The 23332-nt window shown below is 38.3% G+C and overlaps 2 protein-coding genes across 2 annotated transcripts in view; one reads left to right on the plus strand and one right to left on the minus strand.

The window, feature by feature from the left end:
- The first annotated feature begins 7073 nt into the window (after window positions 1-7073).
- On the plus strand, window positions 7074-7808 carry LOC124788524 (SCAN domain-containing protein 3-like). The gene is made up of 2 exons (XM_047255794.1): window positions 7074-7257; window positions 7492-7808. Exons 1-2 carry the CDS (start codon window positions 7074-7076, stop codon window positions 7806-7808), a joined length of 501 nt encoding a protein of 166 aa, XP_047111750.1.
- Window positions 7809-13794: 5986 nt separating this feature from the next.
- Window positions 13795-23332, minus strand: part of LOC124788525 — a 72585-nt gene continuing 63047 nt past the window's right edge. Inside the window, exons 4-5 of the mRNA XM_047255795.1 lie at window positions 19179-19325; window positions 13795-13935 (exon numbers count right to left, since the gene is read on the minus strand). Of these exons, the coding sequence (XP_047111751.1) occupies window positions 13795-13935; window positions 19179-19325 (288 nt within the window). The remainder of the gene's footprint in view (window positions 13936-19178; window positions 19326-23332) is intronic.

Raw genomic sequence — 23332 nt, forward strand, 5'->3', positions numbered from 1 at the left:
TCGTAAATATAAAATACCATCCATGTAGCGGAATATCTTTGATGCCATACCATATTAGTTTACCTAGTAGAATTTTATGATCTACACACTCAAAGGCCTTTGCAATATCACAAGAAATTCCAACAGGCAAAAATCAAACAATGGAAACTGCAGGTTTGAATATCAACAAATTAAGAAAAAGATAAGATTGCTACTCACCATAAAGGTTGTAGTGATTCAAGAATTTTTGTGTAAATTCTAGAACCACTCAGCCTTCTACCGTATTGAATACTCGATATTCTGGATATGAGTGTGTGACGGTAGAATCTTACCTACTGCGTGTCACATGTTTGTGTGTGCAGGTTTAAAATCAGTCGCAAGAAGAAAGTAGATGCGGCGGACAAACGGCACCGACAAGTACCTATTGGGCAATCCACAGATGTTTTAGTGAGAGTTTAAGGAAGAACCATGGAGTTTATATGCAGCTCTGTGCTTACTCAGGTGTATATGTGGACAAGAAAAAAAGAATCCCAGGTTTTTCCTGGATCTCCCGGTTAAAAATACACTTTCTCCTGGATGGGAAACACTTTCTCCCGGGTGAAAATACACTTTTTCTGTGTTAAGTGACAGTATACGTTCCCTCAGAACTGTAAAATTTATCAATAACTTGAATGGTTATGGTTTTATACAGCAGCTTAGAATTTTCTGGCACTTTAGAAAACGAAACTCAGGGGGAAAATCCAAGTTTTGGAAAGTTCGTTGATGTGCAACAACATATATGCTGTATATTTTTGTATAACAAAAGTACAAATTCGAATTGAACCAAAAACCGCATGTTACTTTCCGAAGCATTGAAATCGAGACTGTGATGCGCTTTTGTAAGCCAGTCATAGCTCATGTCACGTGATCTCGCCAGCCAATGACAGCGGCTATTCATAGCATAGGACACGTGATGTAGTCAGCCAATAGCAACATCACTGTTAAGTAGAGCAAACACACAAACGGGAAAAGTTAATGGTTTAAATTAATATACGTAGTGTTGCTATAGGAAAAGCAAACATTTCATATATAATATTTGTCCTGAAGATTAATTATCTACAAGAGAAACTAAGCTTTCACATATAGTGTTGATCTTTTTTGCACCTTTTACACTTTAAGACACATCACATAAATGTGCCATAGAAATGTTTAAGACCAACACAAATCTCTGATCTTCTGGACTCGAAATTCCTCTAAATGGCTTGTCATCAAAGAGTTGATTTTGAAATGAGAGTCAAATGCTCTGTGATTTGAGAAATTCATCGTACATTCTTGCACATAGTTCATCTTGCACAAAAGGAAATTTACTTTGAAAATAACGCTTTTCAAACTACAATTCGCAACATTTTCCCGAGATCTGTTACAAATAGATTTGTTCCAGCGGTTGCCAGAGAGTGCCACATAAGAGGCATTCCCACACTTGCGCAGCTACGATGACCTAGGAAGCCCATAGGTTTGTATGTGTAAAACATTAAAACATCTTACATTGTCATAAAAGAAACAAGACATCAGAGGATACTCCAAGAGAGTCGGAATTTCTTGAACCATACTGAAATGAATAATTCACGTTAAAGTGCACATTCGTATGTCCAAATTCCCAATGAATTAGGCCTCGATCTAATATTAAGCTTTTCAGTGTGGCTTTTGGGATGTAAATTTTCTTGGAGTACCAGTACTGTATTATCTCATGTTTGGTTCTTTATTATAGCACAATGCCATATGTGCTAGGAGATGAAAACGTGCACTTGAAATGCAGTGAACAGTTGAAACTAGCCAATAGTGTGGAATTAAACACTTCATTTGAAACAAACTGGCTGCTTCAGCAGAAAAGATAAATAAAAGGTGAATTTCTTTAGCAAAGCAACAAAAATAACTTCATTGGTCTGCAAGACAATTAATGCTTGACTGTCAGAAAGGTGGAAATAAAATATAATCTGGAACTAACAATATATAGTAGCCTTCCATAATTATGTGAATGCATTTTAATTCACTTGATAGCTCCCAGCCACAGACCACAGAAATCACTTTTCTTTTCATTTGACATGAGAATAGTAAACGAAGTGGAAACAGCAAAGTCACTAAATGTAAACACAGATCAGGTGGAGCCCCCCCCCCCCCCCCCCCTGCGCCCTCTATAACTCAGACTGCTCTGCGCATCAGCCCCGGATCTATGATATTTCGAACCGGGGCAATACTAGAAGGTGCCCCCCCCCCCTCAAGAATTTGAGATAGGACGTAAAAAATTTTAAAAAAATGACTTTTCAAAAATATGTTCATTTTGTAGCACACATCTTTCTGAAGAGTCTGATGTATAAAACATATATCTTCGAGGAAAAGTAAGAAGTGTTATTTGGTCTTAAGTGTGCCAAAGTGCAGTGTCACACCTCTTCACACAGCATTCTTCTACCGCACGTCACTGTACTTTGCACTGTGGAACTCAAATTTGTAACTGGAAGAACAAGAACTCTTCAGAAAATTTGGACTCTTTATTGCCTATTAGATAATAACTTGCTATTCTGTGTGGCATAAAATGAAATATAGGATACATAAAACCAGATAAGACAAGAGACAAGCAAGACAGTACACATTTCTTCAATCCTTAAGTCCTAGCATTTTCTTTTTCTTTCTAATCTTGCTACATATTTACATGGTGTGCTTTCCTTTCTGCGAAAGAATCTATTACCTCATCAAAGTTTGTCAAACATTTTGCCACATGAAAAATCTAAATGTCGTCTAATACAGTAAAACCTGTTAATACGAATAGTACCCAATATTGGTGTGGTTTCTCGATCTGATTACGTCTATTTTGTCTCTGTCTGCTAGACAAAAGAAAACAGGCCTTTCTAATATTCCAGCAACTGTAACACACACCAAATACGCAAGACTGTTTTGGTAATAATGGTCATTTTTATAATACGACAGAATATAATTCGCGAAGTACCAACATAAAATGACTATTTGGCCTACTACAAGCAAAAAGCTTTATGTTACGAAATAGTTTCACATTTCATTCATACGCTCCAGTTTTTGAAGCACGAGATCGAAGAGTAGTACAATGAAATTTTTGTATAAATTTGGAATCGTCATATTATTCCATAATTTGTGTGATGTTCCCGTTTTTTTCTCCTTCCTCATTCTAACGAATTATCTTCTCATCACTAATTCTGTAACTATTCCTATCATTGTCAAAGCTCATTCTCCGGTTAACTCTACTAACCCTGCCAGAATCACAAGTTCAGCTATCCAGCAATTATTCTCCGGTTAGGCGTTATTAGGTGTTCGTACAATGCGTTTTCCGCACTGCTCCCAGCAGAATTGAACTTAAGCGGCTGCTAGCCAGGAAATGTACAACTTGCCCTTTCTACTGTAGCAATCTGGCCAAAAATTTTCTGTCAAAATTTCATTTTCTTGGATATACCGAGAAGATAGTATGTAATCTTTCTTACCTGTTATTCCTGTTAGTCGTTTATTTCCACTCTGGTAGTCTGAATCTATGGACTTAGCTAGTAATTATAACAATGCTAATTATTCACATACCCAATCAATCACATAAACAAATGGCATTCACCTGTTTGGCTTTGTTCTGCTCAGCTCATATAGCCCCATCCCCTTTTGTCTGCAGGAAAGTTTATTTCTAGATGCGATGAGGATTCCCCTGGCATGGATATCACGTACACTACGCACAAATTCAAAAATCAACTTATGATTCATTCAGAAATCAGCTTTGAATGTGTTCAAAAAGCAACAGGGATGTGTTTCAAAATCACTTGAATAATCGATTGACTAATGAGCGCTAGATACTAGGCGCTTTGTGAAACAAGGTTTTTTTCCTCAAGAATACGAATTTGCCCCCCTCACCACCGAAATTGCCACCTGGTTCAGATAGCCCGGTTTGCTGCATACACAACAAACAACATTTCTTTATCCGGAAGCGGGAGGAGGTACTACTCATACATGAGTCAACTGTGCATGCGCATCACCCCGCTCGTAACTGCTTACATGAATCTAATGTAAACAGTTGTGATGTCATGCTCATCAGAGGTAATTTGTTGTCACGAAGCATTGCATAGTCTTTCTAAATCCTTTGACACATTTTGCTGTTGGCAAATGCTTGTATGAGCACTGTGTTTCTTTTTTTCTTCCTTTTTGTCCGTGGCGCATTTCCTTTGCAATTTAAGTTTTATTCTCTCTTTCATATTTTGTTGCTGCAGTATTATTCGCAGCAGCGAGATACAGTAATATCCTTTGTTAGAGTATCGGTTCTTACCAGTCAAAACTACAAAAAACTAACTGAAAACTAAAACAATGAAAAATTCCTGGAATTCTAAAACATCCAGGGTTTTTCCCAGTTTTCTCTCGGATGAAAAAATTCCCGGGTATTTCCCAGATCTCCCGGTTGCCCCGGGTCATATACACCCTTATTGTGTCATTGACTATTGTTATTAAAACAAAGACAGTTGAAAAAGAACTCTTGCTATAGGCAAGACTTATTTCTGATTCATGTTAAGAAAAGTTATGGTGTCTAAGCCAACTTTCTTTTAACTGTAACTCAAATTGTTTCTGATGTTCGGCTGTATGAGAAAATTACAGGAAGTTTTTTATGTGGAAAGTGAGAGTTTTACTATGTATGGAGGTCAAATACATTGTTAATTGATGAAAAGTAACGTTTGTATGTCTACGATAATGATCGAAGCAGACGAAATGAATTACGATTTGTGTTGCGACCGGGACTCGAACCCAGGTCTTCTTGCTTGCTAGGCAGAAATGCTAACCATTACACCACCAAAAATCCCTGTACCTAGCGTTATTTGATGGAGAAGAAGTCAATAGGGTTTCCAGCAGCCAGCTAGCCAATAAAGAAAAGCGGCTGCAAGTTCCAAGTAGGTCACCTCATAAAGAAATGGAAGGTGGTTTTGGGGAATAAACCAATATAACCCAAATTCATACTCACACTTTAAGTCGTTAGAATATGGCGAACTGTGTGAAAGGACCGAGAAACAGGAATTTTAAGTAAAAAATGAGAGAAGTAGCTGTTATGTGTTGCCATAGTAACCAAACATAATAAGACAAGGGAATTACTCTGAGAAATGTCAATATGTTCAAGTATCCAATGGAGCAATATTTAAATGGAAAAACGGTGAAGAAATGAAAAATTCACAATGATAAAACAGCAAAGAAGATTTTGATGTATTTGTCTAAGAAGAAATACACATAGAACGCTTCAACCAAGAAGATCCAGTGCGGCGAGTATACAGTTCTCACACACATCATGGGGCAGACGCGGAAACCAACTAACATCTGACGCCGCTGACACCAGCTGCTGTTCACCAGTGCAGACCTGCCTCCACATCTGCTCACCTACGCAATGCGAATTCCGCACCGGGTGAGCATGAAACAAAACTTGATTACTTTAGTACGAAGTGGTACAAGATACCGTTGAGTGAACTTTTATTGTGTAATTATCATATTTAAAGTTAGTTTTAAATAATTACAAGAGCTAAGGCATATAAAAGTATGGAAAATATACAACAAGTTGGGGTAACTCAAGATCCAGCTATGGCCATGAAAATTAGCAAGGAAGTGCCTGAATGGGCTGAGTCATAATCAAAGCTCTGAGTCATTAGTTAAACTCATTAAGTTCTCAATTAAATACCCAGAGTGAAGCTTTAAATGCTCAGAGTGAAACTCTAAATATTCAAATGACAAATTTAGGTTTGTTAAATGCCAAAGTCGGCTGTCAAAGCAAAGAATTTAGTAATCTATGAGCAGGCATGGGTGCTTTGAAGACCGAGTTCGACGCTATAAGTTATAAAGCAGAGAATTTAACAGAAGATTTAAAGAATGAGTCGACAAAGTCTTTGACCACTCATATAAATCATATGTTTACTGATCTTAGTCAGAAACAGAATGACACTTTTCAAGATTTATCGAAAAGGTTAACTTCATTGAGAACAAATGAAATAATGTAGAATATGAACTTATTGAAAATTTAGGATCTTTCGAAAATGTGTACAATATTAAGTATAATGATGTAAGGCAGGGGTTGAATACTTTGAAAGCAGAATGAATTAATGCCAGTCATTCAATCGCAAATTACAGGTGTCAATACAAGAGTACATAATGTAGAAAGAAATTTCAAAGAGAAAATAGCTAACTCTGATATTATAAATGTTGGGGGGCGGGGGGCAGGGGAGGGGGGGGGGGGGGGGTTAGCAGTAGTCCTGTGCATGTGGCAGGAGATAACAGGGCTGTCTGGTGGGGCATGCAGGGACTAGACCAGAGATCGGCAGCAGGCGGACTGCGGTTCGTATACGGACCGCTAAATATTCTTAAATACAGTCTGACATCCAACTAACTATCCCGGTGCCTCATTCGACTAGGCTAGTAATTTAGTTGAGTACTGAGTACTTTAGTAACTAAACATGTCTGAAAAACAAAAATTTAGTCGACTAGATTAGCAAATCATTTAGCTGAGTTGATCCATTTCATTGTATTTTTCTCTGCGAGTAGCGCCTCCCACCACACGTCACTGCTCACTCGTTCATTTGTTAAACAAGTCTGAACCTGTCATTTTAGTCAAAGAGGGCACAGTGGGTGGTCGGTTTTTACTTCGTTTCGTCAATCGCATGCAGGCCGCAGAGCAATTATTCATTTGTTTTACAATTTGTCGTGTGAAAAACCTTTTCATACATACATAGTGGACACTGAAAATAGGAGATTTTTGACTGAATGAGCTGAACAATATTGTCTTACGCTGTCTGATAGGCCTCAAATGGTCCCAGTTTGCTTAATATGTAATAAAACTGTCACTGTTATTAAAAAGTAGCAATTTAAAGCGACACTATGAAACAACTCATCAGCAGGTCCACAAAAACTTTCCTCTTGGCACTGAGGCTCGTAAAGTAAAGCTACAGATAATATAATTCTATTAGATAATGTATAAATGTGATATGTATAAGTGCTCTGTAAACTTATCACAGTAAAATTTAAATTTAAATTACAGGAATATCTCACTTCATACAAAAAAAGCGCACAAAATTGCTGGTTTTCACTGAATGAGTAAACAAGAAAAATCGGCAGAAGCAGCGTTACATGTGTGCTGGACACTTAGTAAACACCAAAAAACATTTTCAGATTCTGAAATAATGAAAGAATGTATGTTGGAAGTAGCCTCGGCACTTTTTGAAGGAAAAAAGGATGTTTTCACTGCAATTCAAAGTATTCCAATGTCGGCAAGAAGTAATACAAAAAGAATGGAAATTTTAGCTACTGATATTAAAAGCACTCTGCTTGAACTTTTTGAAGAGGCACCATGTTACGCCATTGCACTTGACGAATAATGTGACATTGTTGATGATGAACAAATAACTATTTTCGTGAGATTTTTCGACATTGAAAATAAGATATTCAGGAAAGAATTGCTCGCAATATTGCCTTTGAAAGGTAACACTTGACGAGAAGATTTATTCAAAGCTAATGACGAATTTATTAAGAACTCCAACATTCATTTTGGTAAATTAGTATCACTTTCAACTGACGGTGCCTCAGCAATGATTGGCAAAGGAAAAGGTGCAGTAAAGAAAATCAGGGATCAGAATCCAGGTCTAATATCGTATCAGTGTATAATTCATCAGACTGCCCTTTGTGGAAAACTTAGTGCTACACTGAAAGAAGTAATGGACAGCTTGGTGCAGTTGATTAATTTTATGAGGTCTCATTCTTCTCTTCAACACCGAAAGTTCAAGAAGTTTCTTTCAGAAGGCGATGCAGCGTATTCTGACTTACTGTAATACAACAATGTTTGTTGGTTAAGTAAAGGTCAAGTCGTTGAACGTTTCTGGCTAATACAGGAAGAAGTAACCTCCGTCTTGCAAATCTTGGATACGCAGGGAGCAAAGAAGCAATTAGGGGATGAGTACAGGAAGGAAATGATAGGACAGTGGAGGTATTTTAGGTTGAGGCTGGGATAATTTCGGGAGTGAAGAATGTGTTGTAAATGTGACTCCCATCTGTGCAGTTCAGAAAAGCTGTTGGTGGAGAGGAGAATCCAGATGGCTCGGGTAGTGAAGAAGCCATGGAAATCAAGCATATTATGTTCAGCTGCATGTTGTGCTATAGGGATAGGGTAGTCTACTCTGCTCATGGACAGCTGGCTGATAGTTATACCAATATAAAAAGCTGTGCAATGAATGCAGCAGAGCTGGTACATGACATGGCTGCTTTCTCAGGTGGCCCAGCCTATGACAGGTGGGATAATCTTATGACAGGAATGGAATAGCAAGTGCTGGGTGCGTGGATTGGGCAGGTCTTGCACCTGGGCCTTCCACAAGGATATGACCCCTGTGGCAAGGGGTTCGGATTGAGAGTGGTATAGGGACGGACTAGGAAGTTGTGCAGGTTGGGTGGGTGATGGAACACCACTTCAGGGAGGTGGAAAGGATCCTGAGGAGGATGCCCTTCATTTCCGGGCATGCTGATATCTAATCAAAGCCCTGATGAAGGATCTGGTCCAGTTGTTCTAGTCCGAGGAGGTATTGAGTGACAAGTGGGGCACTTCTTTGTAGCTGATTCTTGGGGGTAGTGGGGGGATTGGGGATATGTGGGGAAATGGCATGGGAGATCTGTTTGTGGACCTAGCCATCATGTTTATTTAACAACATACTTACATTATGATGGAAAAGTTAAAATGTATTACGATTGTTACCTTTTATTAATTGGTTTACACATCCCATCCCATAGATCCAATCATCATCAGAAATGTGCAGAAGGTCAAGCTATATATTAACAGACATAACAGGCAGAAGCAACAAGTGCTAGCTATTTCTGTAAAGTATGTTAATAACAAATTATGACTAGCTCTACTATATTCAAACTGATAATTATGGCAATTACTTATAGATTACTTTCTATTTGTTAGTTAGAAGAATGACAGCTACTTAGAAACAGGCCACTGCTACTCCTTCTTTACTAAAAAACTGTTGTTCATGCCTAATATTTCCAACAAAGCATTTATGTAACTTTTCACAGACCATTATCAACTTACATTTTTCATGTTGAGGCAACCAACTTGGGTGGAGATGTAGGTATTCTTTGGTGCTGGAGTAATTGCACCTATCACTACACGATTATGGTGAAAGAGTGACTCCATCTGCGCAGGTGGAAGACCTTAAAAACCATGCCATTTTAGTTTGACTAACAAAATCTTATGGTCTATACAGTTAAAAGCCTTGGCAAGATTACAGAATATACCAACAGGGTTATTTTTGTTGTTCAGTTTGTAAGATGGTAACATTAGCAAACAATATGACTGGAATAAAATTAAATTCACAATAGGGAAACATTAAATATTGTGCACCACATAGTAACTCAGAATTTCTCATTAGTCTGCAGCAGTTCCCACATTTCTTGGTCCGACAATATTTTTAAGCCCAGACAGATTATTTATTAGTAGGTGTTTACTGAAATAATGTGATTACATGAATTTTTAAATATTTTATTTAATAAAAAATACTGAATTATGACACTATCCAGAAAAGTTCACTTGAGAACACTATAAAAGTGAGACAGAATTGCTGGCCAGTGCTTATTTTCAACAGGTGAAATTCCAGTATTGCTGATAGGCACACATGCATGTACACCACTGGCCATTAAAATTGCTACACCAAGAAGAAATGCAGATGATAAATGGGTATTCATTGGACAAATATATTATACTAGAACTGACATGTTATTACATTTTCACGCATTTGGGTGCATAGATCCTGAGAAATCAGTAACCAGAACAACCACCTCTGGCTGTAGTAATGGCCTTGATACGCCTGGGCATTGAGTCAAACAGAGCTTGGATGGCGTGTACAGGTACGGATGCCCATGCAGCTTCAACATGATACCACAGTTCATCAAGAGTAGTGACTGGCGTATTGTGATGAGCCAGTTGCTTGGCCACCATTGACCAGACGTTTTCAATTGGTGAGAGATCTGGAGAACATGCTGGCCAGGGCAGCAGTTGAACATTTTCTGTATCCAGAAAGGCCCGTACAGGACCTGCAACATGCAGTCATGCATTATCCTGCTGAACTGTAGGGTTTTGCAGGGATAGAATGAAGGATGGAATGTAGTTGAATGAAGTTGGGTGATGCTGAGGGAATTAGGTTAGGAAATGAGACACTTAAAGTAGTAAAGGAGTTTTGCTATTTGGGGAGCAAATTAACTGATGATGGTCGAAGTAGAGAGGATATAAAATGTAGACTGGAAATGGCAAGGAAAGCGTTTCTGAAGAAGAGAAACTTGTTAACATTGAGTATTGATTTAGGTGTCAGGAAGTTGTTTCTGAAAGTATTTGTATGGAGCGTAGCCATGTATGGAAGTGAAACATGGACGATAACTAGTTTGGACAAGAAGAGAATAGAAGCTTTCGAAATGTGGTGCTACAGAAGAATGCTGAAGATTAGATGGATAGATCATATAACTAATGAGGAGGTACTGAATAGGATTGTGGAGAAGATAAGTTTGTGGCACAACTTAACTAGAAGAAGGGATCGGTTGGTAGGACATGTTCTGAGGCATCAAGGGGTCACCAATTTAGTATTGGAGGGCAGTGTGGAGAGTAAAAATCGTAGAGGGAGACCAAGAGACGAATACACCAAACAGATTCAGAAGGATGTAGGTTGCAGTAGGTACTGGGAGATGAAGAAGCTTGCACAGGATAGAGTAGCATGGAGAGCTGCATCAAACCAGTCTCAGGACTGAAGACCACAACAACAACAGAATGAAGGATAGAGCCACGGGTTGTAACACACCTGAAATGTAACGTCCACTGTTCAAAGTGCTGTCAATGCAAACAAGAGGTGACCGAGACATGTAACCAATGGCACCCCATACCATCACGCTGGGTGACACGCCAGTATGGCGATGATGAATACACGCTTCCAATGTGTGTTCACCGTGATGATGCCAAACATGGATGGACCACCATGATGCTGTAAAGTGAACCTGGATTCATCCGAAAAAATGACGTTTTGCCATTCGTGCACCCAGGTTCGTCGTTGAGTACACCATTGCAGGCATTCCTGTCTGTGATGCAGCATCAAGGGTAACGACAGCCATGGTCTCCGAGCTGATAGTCTATGCTGCTGCAAATGTCATCAAACAGTTTGCGCAGATGGTTGTTGTCTTGCAAATGTCCCCATCAATGGACTCAGGGATAAAGACGTGGCTGCACAATCCGTTACAGCCATGCGGATAAGATGCCTGTCATCTCGACTGCTAGTGATATGAGGCCGTTGGGATCCATCACGGCGATCCGTATTACCCCCCTGAGCCCACCAATTCCATATTCTGCTAACAGTCATTGGATCTCGACCAACGCGAGCAGCAATGTTGCGATACGATAAACCACAATTACGATAGGCTACAATCCGACCTTTATCAAAGTCGGAAACATGATGGTACGCATTTCTCCTCCTTACTTAAGGCATCACAACAACGTTTCACCAGGTAATGCTGGTCAACTGCTGTTTGTGTATGAGAAACTGGTTGGAAACTTTCCTCATGTCAGCACGTTGTAGGTGTCGCCACCGACGCCAACCTTGTGTGAATGATCTGAAAAGCTAATCATTTGCCTATCACAGTATCTTCTTTCTGTCGGTTAAATTTTGCATCTGTAGCATGTCATCTTCATGGTGTAGCAATTTTAATGGCCAGTAGTGTATATACACTATCCTAGCTTTTGGAACTAATACTTACTTTCTAAGGGAGGAGACAATGATAGATTGGGGAAGATTAGAAAGAATGGAAAGATCACTAAGTCCCCAGTATAAGAGAGAACCACCTCCTGTAAGGATGAGGGAAGAGAAATATGACTTATGATAATGCACTACCCTGGTGTGGAGAGCCACTACAGTTCTTCTGGAAACAGTGTTACTCGCGAAATGTAACCTGGCATCTCCTAAGTGGCAGGTGTGGGTAGTGGGGAGAGTGGACAGGATTTGCTGTGTGGAGAGGTGGGGTGCAGGGGATAACAAGTTCCACCTCTATGTTCTGTAAGCATAGAGTGCAGGTAACACAGACCTGTGTTTTGAGCTTCCATGAGATCCTGATTACCGGCTTCCTTTTCCACACTGGAGTAGAAGGCAATCTCCGCAATGGGCTAACAAGTGCATCATTATTCATTTTCAAAAAAAATCAGCAGGAGGACAAATATGAATGTCACACACTGGCACTGGAGCCTGGTGAGTTTGTGCTGGATACAATGATGATGATGTGAAAGAGTGGATTGAGGAAGAGGTGACAAGAGACAAATGGGAGATTGATGGCTAGAGAGTGTACATAGATGGGTTTATGGAGGATTAATAAAAGAAAGATGTGTTCATGTGTATCGTCCACCTATGTAATTCAGAAAAGCTGGTGAATTCTCCTGGCACAAACTCATTGCATCCTCTACCAAACAGTCTCCCCTTTCTGTATCCAGTCATCGGGCACTACACAAACTTATCGGCTCTAGTGCTCGTGTGTCAGAGTTCTACCCTGTACACTTTCTGCCTCTTTATCCTGCATTCTTATCACATTTACACCTGCTTTTCCCTCCAAACCATAAGCCACTCTTCCTGAACCCCTTCCCGCCACTGCCCACCTCCTTTCTTCCTCCACCTACCCCACCTGACATGAACCCTCGCCCCAGTCTACCTGCCAAATTGCAGTCCCAGCACTATGTAGCTGTACAGAGGTGTGTGTGTGTGTGTGTGTGTGTGTGTGTGTGTGTGTGTGTGTGTCATAGTTCACTGAAAGATTGATCTGCTGAAAGCTAGTGAAGTTTCCATCCTTATTTGTGTGCCTGCTGAAGACTCAACATTTCTTCTGTTCAGTGAGCTGTTTCCTTTACTCTTATATTATTTATGTAAGACCTATGTTTGATACCAACAGACTTCTTCTGGTAAGGAATGTTTTCTCTGCCTGTACTAGTAGCTTCTTATGTCCTCCATGTGTTGACCATAAAGCATTATGTTGTTTCCGAGGTAGCAAAATTCACTCATTTTGTTTACTACATAATCAAGTTCACCATTGACCTCACTATCATAAAGGATAGCAATAATATAAGTAAATCTTCTCTTCTCTCTCTCTCTCTCTCTCTCTCTCTCTCTCTCTCTTTCTATAAATCAGCCAACTCAAACAACTTTTAAACTATCACAGTTTTTTTTTTTTTTTAAGTTGACAAGTTCAATGAAAGTGTTTTGATTTTTATCATGCCTTGCTTTCATTGCCAAGTATAAAGTCAAAATCATGTCTTTGCTGTCTTTACTATTCCTAAAGCCCTAAAGCCAAATTGGTCACTATCTAAGAGATTCTCAGTTTTTTCCAATATTTTGTGTAATCTGTATGATGAGTAGAGAGAGCGAGAGGGAGAGAGAGAGAGTGTTAGCCACCCCATAACCCATTAATAAAGAGCATCAATAATATTATTCTTGCATGCTCAGGTGCAACCAATGTGAGGGACCCACTTTAAATGTATGGATTACATATATCCAGTGTCATAAAAACAGCACAGAGGGACAGTGCTGTAGATAATTATAAACTGACCACCACAATATGCATTATGAAGTTATCAGATTAACAAAAACAGCAATAATAATAACAGAGACTAGTATTTTAATACAAGAAACAAATCTAAGTCATTTGTTACTAACTTAATAATGCTATAACATAAGTACAATAATACTGAGCTGAATATCCACTTTAACACTTATTAAAAACTTAGATTGAATCTATGAATATACAAAATCAATCATCCTGCAAAGCTGTGAACACATCCTGCTTATTGGTTTCATAAAATTTTGTTCCAGTTCTTTGACCTCGTCTGAAGAACTTGGTACCAGCACTTTGGAGTGGTTGACTAAAGGCTGTGTACGAACTCGTAAGGTTCTGAAAAATGATATAACATACAGTCAATGATCAGAAATTTTATTCATTTGGATCAACAATGAACTCAGACAAGTTTTAGAATTCAAACAGGGCCTTTTTAGAGATGTTATTTCAATAATTACCTGCATCCTGGCACAAAGAATCATGTTATTACACTACACAATGGACAAAATTTCTCTCGTGTGCATGTATCTTTTCTGTAAACAAAAGTTCTAGGCTTTTACAAAATAAAAATAGAAACACAAAAGAATTAAAGACCTTAGCTGCCAGTGGGCATTAATTTATATCAATGGGTAAAGCTGAAAATTCATGTTGGACCAGGATTCAAATCCGTGTCTCCTGCTTACCAAGCAGATGCACTGAGCACTACACCATTCAGACACAATGGTCACCACAACCACATGGACTACTATAGGAGGCCTCCTTTCTGACTCAAATTCTCAACTTATGCCACACACTTCTGACATAGTGCCCCTGCTCTTTAGCCTCATTACTTTCAGAATCTTGCTGATTCCTGTAAGAGTTTGAGCTTTGTATGCAGCTGCAGTGAAGGGATCATTGGCTGTCAGTGCATTAATTGTATATATGTGGTGTCTGTTCTTTTGGACATGTCTGAAAGAACAGACACCATTTTGGTCCTGTAGCCACTATGAATCAAGACACAAAGGAAAAAATATATTAGCTGTCAGTGGGTAGTGATTTATATCAATGGGGCAAGTTGACCATTTGTGTCAAACCAGGATTTTAATCCAAGTCTCCTGTTTCTTAGGCAGGTGTACTGACCACTCTGCCATCTAGATGCACAGGTCACCACAACCATGGACTACTGTAGCACACCTGCCATCAGAGCAAAATTGTCGACTTATGTCATACACTATTGATGTAGAATTCTATGTCTCTTATCTGTCTTTGTTGCATTATTATATTTAACTCTTCTAAATCACTCTGTACTTCTTTGAACCAATGGCTTTTGTTTTTACTTTTCCAAAATAGCCAAACATTACAGTTTTGAATAATCTTGATATGTTTCAGACAAAGGCAGTTTTTAATGTTCTAATCCTATCTGCTACTGACTTCTTTTCCACACAGATTCCTTTGTTAGGCAATAATCTGTATTTTTAAATAACTTACAGCAAGACAGCTAGGTGATTCAGTCAACAACTGGGGATATTTTGAAAGGAAAACAGCCTGTCATTTTCATGGCAGTTTTGGCTTGAAAACGGTAGGCTCTGCTCCTGTTAAAATATCAGCAGTTGTTGATTACGTTACTCACTTGCATTCTCACTGGTTATATGAACATTGTATACACCAGGAGAAACTAAGGTCTAACAATCTCCATGGTCCATAAATTAAAGTGTTTCACTTGCATAAATTGCTTCTGGTTTAATTACAGAGCTATAACATTTGATTTTGGTGTTAGTTAAGAGAGATTTCTTCTTTTATGTTGGTCACATGATATGCTGTTTTGTTTCAGTTTAACAGTTCTGTTTTCTGTTAACAATCTCTTATTTCAATTCCTAGTTATTATTTCCACAAGGTATTCGAATGTATTTACAACCTTAAGGAATTCTAGAAAATTACATCCTATGTTTAATACAGGATGCTTTCAGTTGCTCACCTGAGGGTTAACTTACATGAGAGGAAGTAAAAGTTTTACTATATGTTGACAGAAACAACTGAAAGAAACATCATTCCTCAATTTACACTTGCACAGCCATACTTGGCAAACATGTTCACAGTCACAGTGCTAAGTGAAGTACTGATAATGGCAATAAGATGCTTCAATTTTATATTGTTTAATTATGATGTTTTCAAAATTGTGAGTCTTTGTAGCTATTATAGTTCATAAACCATTTGTATGATATATGTACTTCTCAAATCTTTGGGCAATGAAAGTAGCCTGCATGCTGAGCAATAACAAGAACATCTGGAAATGATGTTGGTATCAGCACCCTCCCCCTATCCCCTCCCCCCAATACACAAAAGGAAAAAAAGATTCATCCCACAACAGAGAAACTGATCAGACTCCAAAGACCTCCTTTTCTCAAGAACTGAATGCTTGACTCACAACTTTTTGCCAGTAATATAAGATCGTCAGCAATGCACTTATAATAAATATTTTTATCAAATGTGATGTTTGGTTGGCACTTCTATTACCGTTCTTCCACAGCTTCTTTCAATGCATAATTAAACAGTGTTTAAAATGCACACCATCTGCAGAACTCACATTTATAGTCACTAATGCCAGGTCTTTCAGACAGGATGAAGATGTTCTCCCAATACCATTGCAGAATTTGCCACACGCTGATGTTTTATATTCTCTTTGGCACCTAGAGTTACAAGGCATCAAATCAGGTGAATATGCAGGCCAACTGACGATACCTTTACACCATATTCAGATATCAGAAAAGAGATGGGAGATAGTTTTCATATCTGCAAGTGAGTGGTGAGTGAGACATACTGCTAGCATTACAGTAAGAAATTGAGCATATGTGTTTCACCTTAAGGCATCTTCAATAAAGTATAAATTAATTACTTACTTTCCAATAATCTCACCCAAAACCACCACATTTGTAGTGGTGATCAACTTGCCACAACCAGTGAGGATGCACACCAGCCCAATAATGCATATTTCCTAGTCTCAGCTTTCTGTAATATGCAAATGCTGCTGCTTTAAAAAGAGAGCTGTTTAATGATATAACCTATTGTCCTGATGCTGCATCAGAACTGAATGACAGAATTCTGTGCCTCTTCTGCAATTCCCCTGATTACCAGGAAGTGAAGGTCATGTGATTTTGATGCAAGTTGTTTGTGTGCAAAATGTGAACAATGCTGGCCTGAGCAGAGGCAACTGCAATTTCCCTGGAGCTAACAGGTGGTTTATGAGCAACAACTGTTAGAAGATACATTTCATTTCTACCACTCATTTCTGGTTTATGCTTTTTTCCCTGCATAGCACTCCAGTGACTCTACAATATAACGATTTCTTACACATTTGCTGAATTGCAATTCATCGAGCAATAACAGAAAATATTGTAAGCCTTTCTTCATTAAGTTTAAAATCTTAACAGTAATTACTTTATATAATTGTGACAGTGTTAATTATGTACTTGATAAAATATCAAACATAACTGTAGCAAATCAAAGACACGAGTATAATACTAGAACTTATATATCTGTACTCTTGTCATGAAACAGATTAGCAGGAGCTAACAGTTACCATTTTATGAGACGTGTTTTTAAAGTAAGTACTATTTTGAAATTCCGTTGGTGCAGCACCATGGCCAGTGTTTGGTGCATGCGCCATGTATACTGCAGTCTCTTAGCAAGTCACAGATGCCATTACAAAGTCATTTGGGATGTTTACATTTGTTTGTGAGTATTTGCATTGCTTCCTCCGACTGAGAATCCTGTTGATTTTGAAATACACAATGTAATTTGTTTCCTTAGTGTTAAAGGCATGGATGAGACTGAAATTCATTGTCTGGCCTGTAAAGCGCATGGCGAAAACATTATGCGTGATTGGATTGTACGAAAATGGGTGAGAGCTTTTAAAGATGGCAGTATGAATGTGCATGATGAGAAATGAAGTGGGCAACCTTCATGATTTGGTACAGAAAGTTGACAAAAAAGCGGGAGAGAACAGGTGCTTTATGATTTTGACATTATGTGATGAGTTTTCTCAGTGTCAAGAAATGTGCTTTATGCAATTGTTACATAATGTTTAAATTATGAAATGTTATGCTCACAATGGGTAATGAAAATGCTGACTGAGGTGCACAAAAGCAAATGTTTAGCCAGTTCTTTGACTTACCTAGAGTAGTACAGAGAGGAGGTGATGAGTTTCTAAGCCAAACTGTCACAGGTGATGAAACATGACTGGTTTAAATTACACCTGAACCAAAGCAGCAATCCATGGCATGGCGGCATTCAACATAAGAGTGGAGTTCAAGCAAACAATTTCAGCATGGAAAATCATGTGCACTGTTTTTTGGGCAACAAAGAGGTGTTCCATGCCTAGCCCTCATCCCATGGTGACACCATAAATTCTACGAGTTATTGTGAGATGTTAAAAAAAACTCTGCTGTGAAATCCAAAACAAAGGGTGTGGTGTGCTGAGTAAGGGGACCATTTTGCTCCATGACAATGCCTGTCCACACATGAAACTCAAGAGCTGATCAAATCATTTGCCTGGGAATAATGTGGTCACCCTCCGTACAACCCCAATCTAGCACCTACTGTGTTCCTACATTTGAAGAAGCATCTGCGTGGTCAGCACTACAAAAATGATGATTATGTCACTACAAACATGATGAAGATGTCAAAATGACCATGTTACAGTTGTTGTCTAATCAGGCAGCAGGTTTTTACAAGGACGGTATTCAAAAGCTTATTGTATGATACTATAAGTGCCTTAATACTGGTGAGAAATATGTGGAAAAGTAGACTAAATTACAGACTTTCATGTAAAAATGAAATGACTATGAAACGTCTACTTGTTTTACTTTCATTTCAGAATGGTACTTGTTTAAAAAACATGCCTTGTACATAACAATCAAAGTGTATAACAAATTCTCATATTCTAATCCAGGTGCGCCTGTCAACTTTTTTAAAGAAAAGATGCAAAGTGTCTTTTAGCAAACACATTTTACTGATTAGAAGAATGAATTGGGATATACTGCTACTCACCACATAGAGACAGTGGTGGACAGGCATGTTTAACAGCAGACCAAGCCATCTGATGAGGTGCTGAGACCCAAAGGCGGTGAGCAGCAATCTCAGCTGGGATGGATAACAGAGGTACAGAAGAGATGTGGGGTGAGGATGGGGAGAGAAAGCTGGATAAGGTTGGGAGAAGGTGCTGTAGTGTTGCCTATGAGAGTTTGCAGGGATGTGATATGGCTGAATAGTGGACTGTTGGGTGCAACCTATGGAGGATGTGCTTGATGGGAAAATGAAATAGGAGAGAAGGGGAAAGGGCAATGCTGGTGCATGGGGAAATGGGGGGATAGGAGGCATATGTAAAACAGGAGTGGGAACAAGGAAGGGATGGATTTTGGAGGACAGGTTCTTAACTACGTTGCTGATCTGTTTAGGCTCTGGATTCTCTTACCCCCACTGTAGTGCATACTTTCTGACGTAACAGATAATGCCTATAAAGTAAACTGTGAGGCAGCAATAAGGAAGTAATAAAATTTTTGTTTCATTATGTTTTATGTCTACAGCACAAAAATTTAACTTACCGCCATTGCATCTGGTCCACCAAACTTTTCAGGTATTTTTGTTCTTTCCCATGTTGGGGTTTTCTTACTAGATGCTGGCTGAGATCTCTGTGCAGTTTTTGTGATATCCGAAGTCTTCAGCTTTTCATCTCTTTTTGCGTTATCTACCTGCAATGAAATTCACATGAAGTAAGTGCATTCAGTAGAAACAGCTTCCCCTTCTCCACTCTACTCCCAGACTGCTTTCTAGTCTCCTGATCCTATACTTAACTTTACTTCATTTCTTCATAAGTCCCCCCCGACCCAAAATCCCAAGGCCAACATTCTCTCCCTGCCCCCTGCTGTAATCATATTTTTTACTCATAGTGTACACATATTGCTATTCTTTATTATCCTCATCTACTCAAGACTTGTTCCATCAACAGGTGGCAATACATAGGTTAAAAAAGTCTGACATTAGTGTGCATTTTAGAAAACTGGCAATTAAGTAATTCCTGAATCTTCAAGATTAAAGGCTGATTTTCATTCATAATAGATTGAGAAATGTTTTGGAAGATGCCATAGTGTATGCCAGCACATTTTGAGGCTTCACATGCCACTATGTGGAAGCTAAAGTCCAGACAACATTGGTTATCGAAATTGATAGCCTGTGACTCAACCAATGCATTAATAACATCATTTGCACTAATCTGTAACAGTTGCCAAAATAAGCCACAATCTTATCATTGCTGAAATCAGTGTTATTACAATTATTGATAAAAAATTTCTTAAAAGCTTGTGTACATTATATTCTAAATGTTAATCAACTAGAATAAAGAACAAGGGAAACAACACTTCCAATCTGTTGTGCCATTTTAAAATGGGCGATGAAGAGTTCTTAACAAACATACTGATGGAAGAAGAGACATGATTTATTTATTTATTTAAACCTGAATTAAAAAAGAAATTAAAGAAATGGCAACACACAAGATTGCTCAGAACTCTACAACCAGCTTGGGTAATATACAACTACAAATTACTTAACAAATCAATTTCAAAACTAGGCATCATCAAACTATAATGTAAATTCCTGGATGGAACAATACATAAAATAAGGGAAAGGAAACCACTAACGTACATCAGATTGATGCATGGAGCACAGAAACATATAACAGAAAACAGCTACACACACCCATACACACAACCACACAGACACTCGAACATACACTCCCTTAGTTCTACTTTTTGTTGATACCTAGGCACGTTTCTCTTCTTGTATTGTGCACTACCCCAATGGGATACTAAAGATGCTGTGTTCCTCGATTTCTGGAGGATGTGAAATGTACTTCCACACCACTGCCTACTGAACAACATATATGTATACAAGATACCATACCAGGTTTGTAACAGAGCAGAAGAGAGCAAATACTACACAGAATGTCATTCTTAAAAGAGAAAAGAAATTTCCACATGTAATAGTAATTTTGTGTGTATGCAAGGGAGAGTTATAGGACTATTACTGTCCAGAAAACATATGAATGACCTAATGGATAACATTGAAAGCTCTATGAGGCTGTTCATGGTTGATGCTGTTTTATTTAGAGAAGTCGCATTGCTAGAAAATTGTAGCAAGATGCAGGAAGACCTACAACGGATCAGCACCTAGTGCAGAAATTGGCAACTGACCTTTAACATAAACAATTATAACACAGAGCTGAAAAACAGATGGTAGTTCTCATTATTGCATGGTTACATGAGTGCCTAACAATCAACAAAAGGAGTCACATATACTAAATATCTGGGAATACGCTACAATGCGATTCAAAGTGAAATAAACATATGAAATTAATCTTAGAAAATGAAGGTGTCAGACTACAATTCATTGATAGAATCCTCATAAAGTATAGTCCACCCACAAAGGAGTTAGTATACAAAACCCTCATTTGGCCATTATTTGAGACTTGCTCATCAGTCTGGGATCTTAACCAGATAGGATTGATAGAGAAAATTCAAATAAGAGCAGATCATTTATCACAGGTTTGTCTAGTGAGTATGAAACAGTCACAGGGATGATCATACAACTCCAGTAGCAGAGGCCCAAGAAGCTGCTGTGCATCACGGTGTGGTTTACTGTTAAAACTGAGATAGCATACAGTCCTCAAAGAGTCAGCTAAAATAGAGGTTCCTCCAGCACCATCTTACAAAAGACCATGAAGGTAGAACCAGAGATTTGAGCTCACATGAAGGCATACTAACAATCATTCTTCACACACACATGTTTTGTGACTGGACTGACAACAGAGAAAACTGCCTATTTCAGTTAGTCATGGCTTTATGCTCCCTTCGAAACTCTCAGCAATCTCTGGTTGTTTTACCTTATACAGGTGCAATCTCCTTAAATTTCACCTTCTTGCAGCTTTTTCAGCCGTATCAATTAATGAATTATAGATGAGTGCACATATACTCCTGGAAAAGTTTAACAGTTCAAAACCTGGTTTCGAAATTTCCACCTTACCCATTATATAATCTATTTGAAACATTCTGGTGTGTCCATGCCACTTGTCTGCATACAACCTTGCTTCATCATTCCTAAACCAAGTGTTTACAATGCCTAAATCATGTGCCCATCTGACTTTAAACTTTGTCCTTTCTGCAATGTGTGTGTGTGTGTGTGTGTGTGTGTGTGTGTGTGTGTGTGTGTGTGTAATTATTACATGTGGTCATTTCCATTAATGGCTGTAAAAATTATTACATTTTTTATTTATTGAAACTGCAATTTCAGTTATTACTCCTACTCAGGTAGAAATCTCAAATGCAGATATGCACACAGGCATAAGCAAATACTAAACCCCAAGCGAGCACAAACACTATACTAATTATACAGTACACAAATAAACACACAACCAGATAAAAACCATGGCAGTAATGCAATTTCTCAGTTTGTATAATCTCATTTGACAGTGTTCAGTAGGATCACTGAAAACTGCCTTAATTTTACCAGGGAGATCTGGCCACAGAATTAATTACAGTAATATTACTGTTAATACACCTCTTCTTGCTTTTACATGGTACCTTAATTTAATTATGGCCAGCAATTCCCTAATATTCTTTGGTCATCATACTGAAAGCCTTTTCTGCTCTGCCACCTTCCTGATTAATTCTTGAATCTTACTTTTATTTCCAGCTTTCAGTTTTATTTCTAATTTGTTGTTTCATATTTCTCCTCCATTTTCTTTATTTTTTTATTACTACCTCATATCCATTTCTGTTCCTCTATAAAACTTTTTTTTTTAAAGTGTTGTGCCATTATCTACTGTCAGTTTCTTCTGAACAGCCTCTAGTTCCTTACACGAATGCTAGATGAACAAGGAACAGCTTCTGGTCCCATACATCAACCCTAGATGGGTAAAGCCATGAGGTGAGTTTACCAGGAATCAACTAGGTTGCTGTTGACGCTGACTGGTACTAATATTGGTGCTGTGCCAGCTGCTGTTATTGGGATGTGGGGCTACACAGTACATTGCCTCTATCTTAACAAGAGAGCCAAGATAGATCAGTTGAACTGATAGCTAAAAATGTAAAGGAGGGGGAGGGAGTACTGCAACAGAAATTCTGAGAATTGCAGGAATGAGAGATAAGCCATTTTTAGGCTAAATACCTCATTCAGACACACTGCTTTCAAAGAAATCCACATAAATGAAGCATCACACACAAAAGATGAGCTTAACATTATCCACTAGAATGTTAGAGAACTAAAAAGCAAAGTTAAAGACACTCTAATCTGTTTACATGATCAAGAATATCAAATGGAAGTTGATGTATTATGTCTGTTTGAGAACCACATAAATACAAGGATCCTTATGTTAAACATTAAGGATTATGTATTAACAGTCCGTTTCTGTAGGGAAAATATGGAAAAATGTATGAAAAAATTAAAATCAAATTTAAATCAAGTGAAAGCAGTATTTTCTGTTTAGATCAACAATAGGAAGTCTGTACTTTTGAATTGCTGCTACAGGAAAAGTCATTTATAATTATTACAGCTCATAAATAAACCCTTACTGGGATGCTTTCAAATATTGTTAGGAAACTGTCGGTCATACTACGCCACCTAACAAACAGAAACAACCTAACGTTAGTTTGTAGAAATTTTAATATTAATTTACTTAACTTAATGTGCCAGATTAAAATAATAA

The sequence above is a fragment of the Schistocerca piceifrons genome, chromosome 3, assembly GCF_021461385.2.
Source record: "Schistocerca piceifrons isolate TAMUIC-IGC-003096 chromosome 3, iqSchPice1.1, whole genome shotgun sequence".
In the NCBI taxonomy this organism is placed as follows: Eukaryota; Metazoa; Arthropoda; class Insecta; order Orthoptera; family Acrididae; genus Schistocerca; species Schistocerca piceifrons.

Coding starts and splice junctions, on each gene's coding strand:
- LOC124788524 (XM_047255794.1), top strand. CDS start 7,074: ATGAGTAAACAAGAAAAATCGGCAGAAGCAGCGTTACATGTGTGCTGG. Junction 7,258..7,491: donor TATTCCAATGTCGGCAAGAA/GTAATACAAAAA, acceptor ATTTATTCAAAG/CTAATGACGAATTTATTAAG.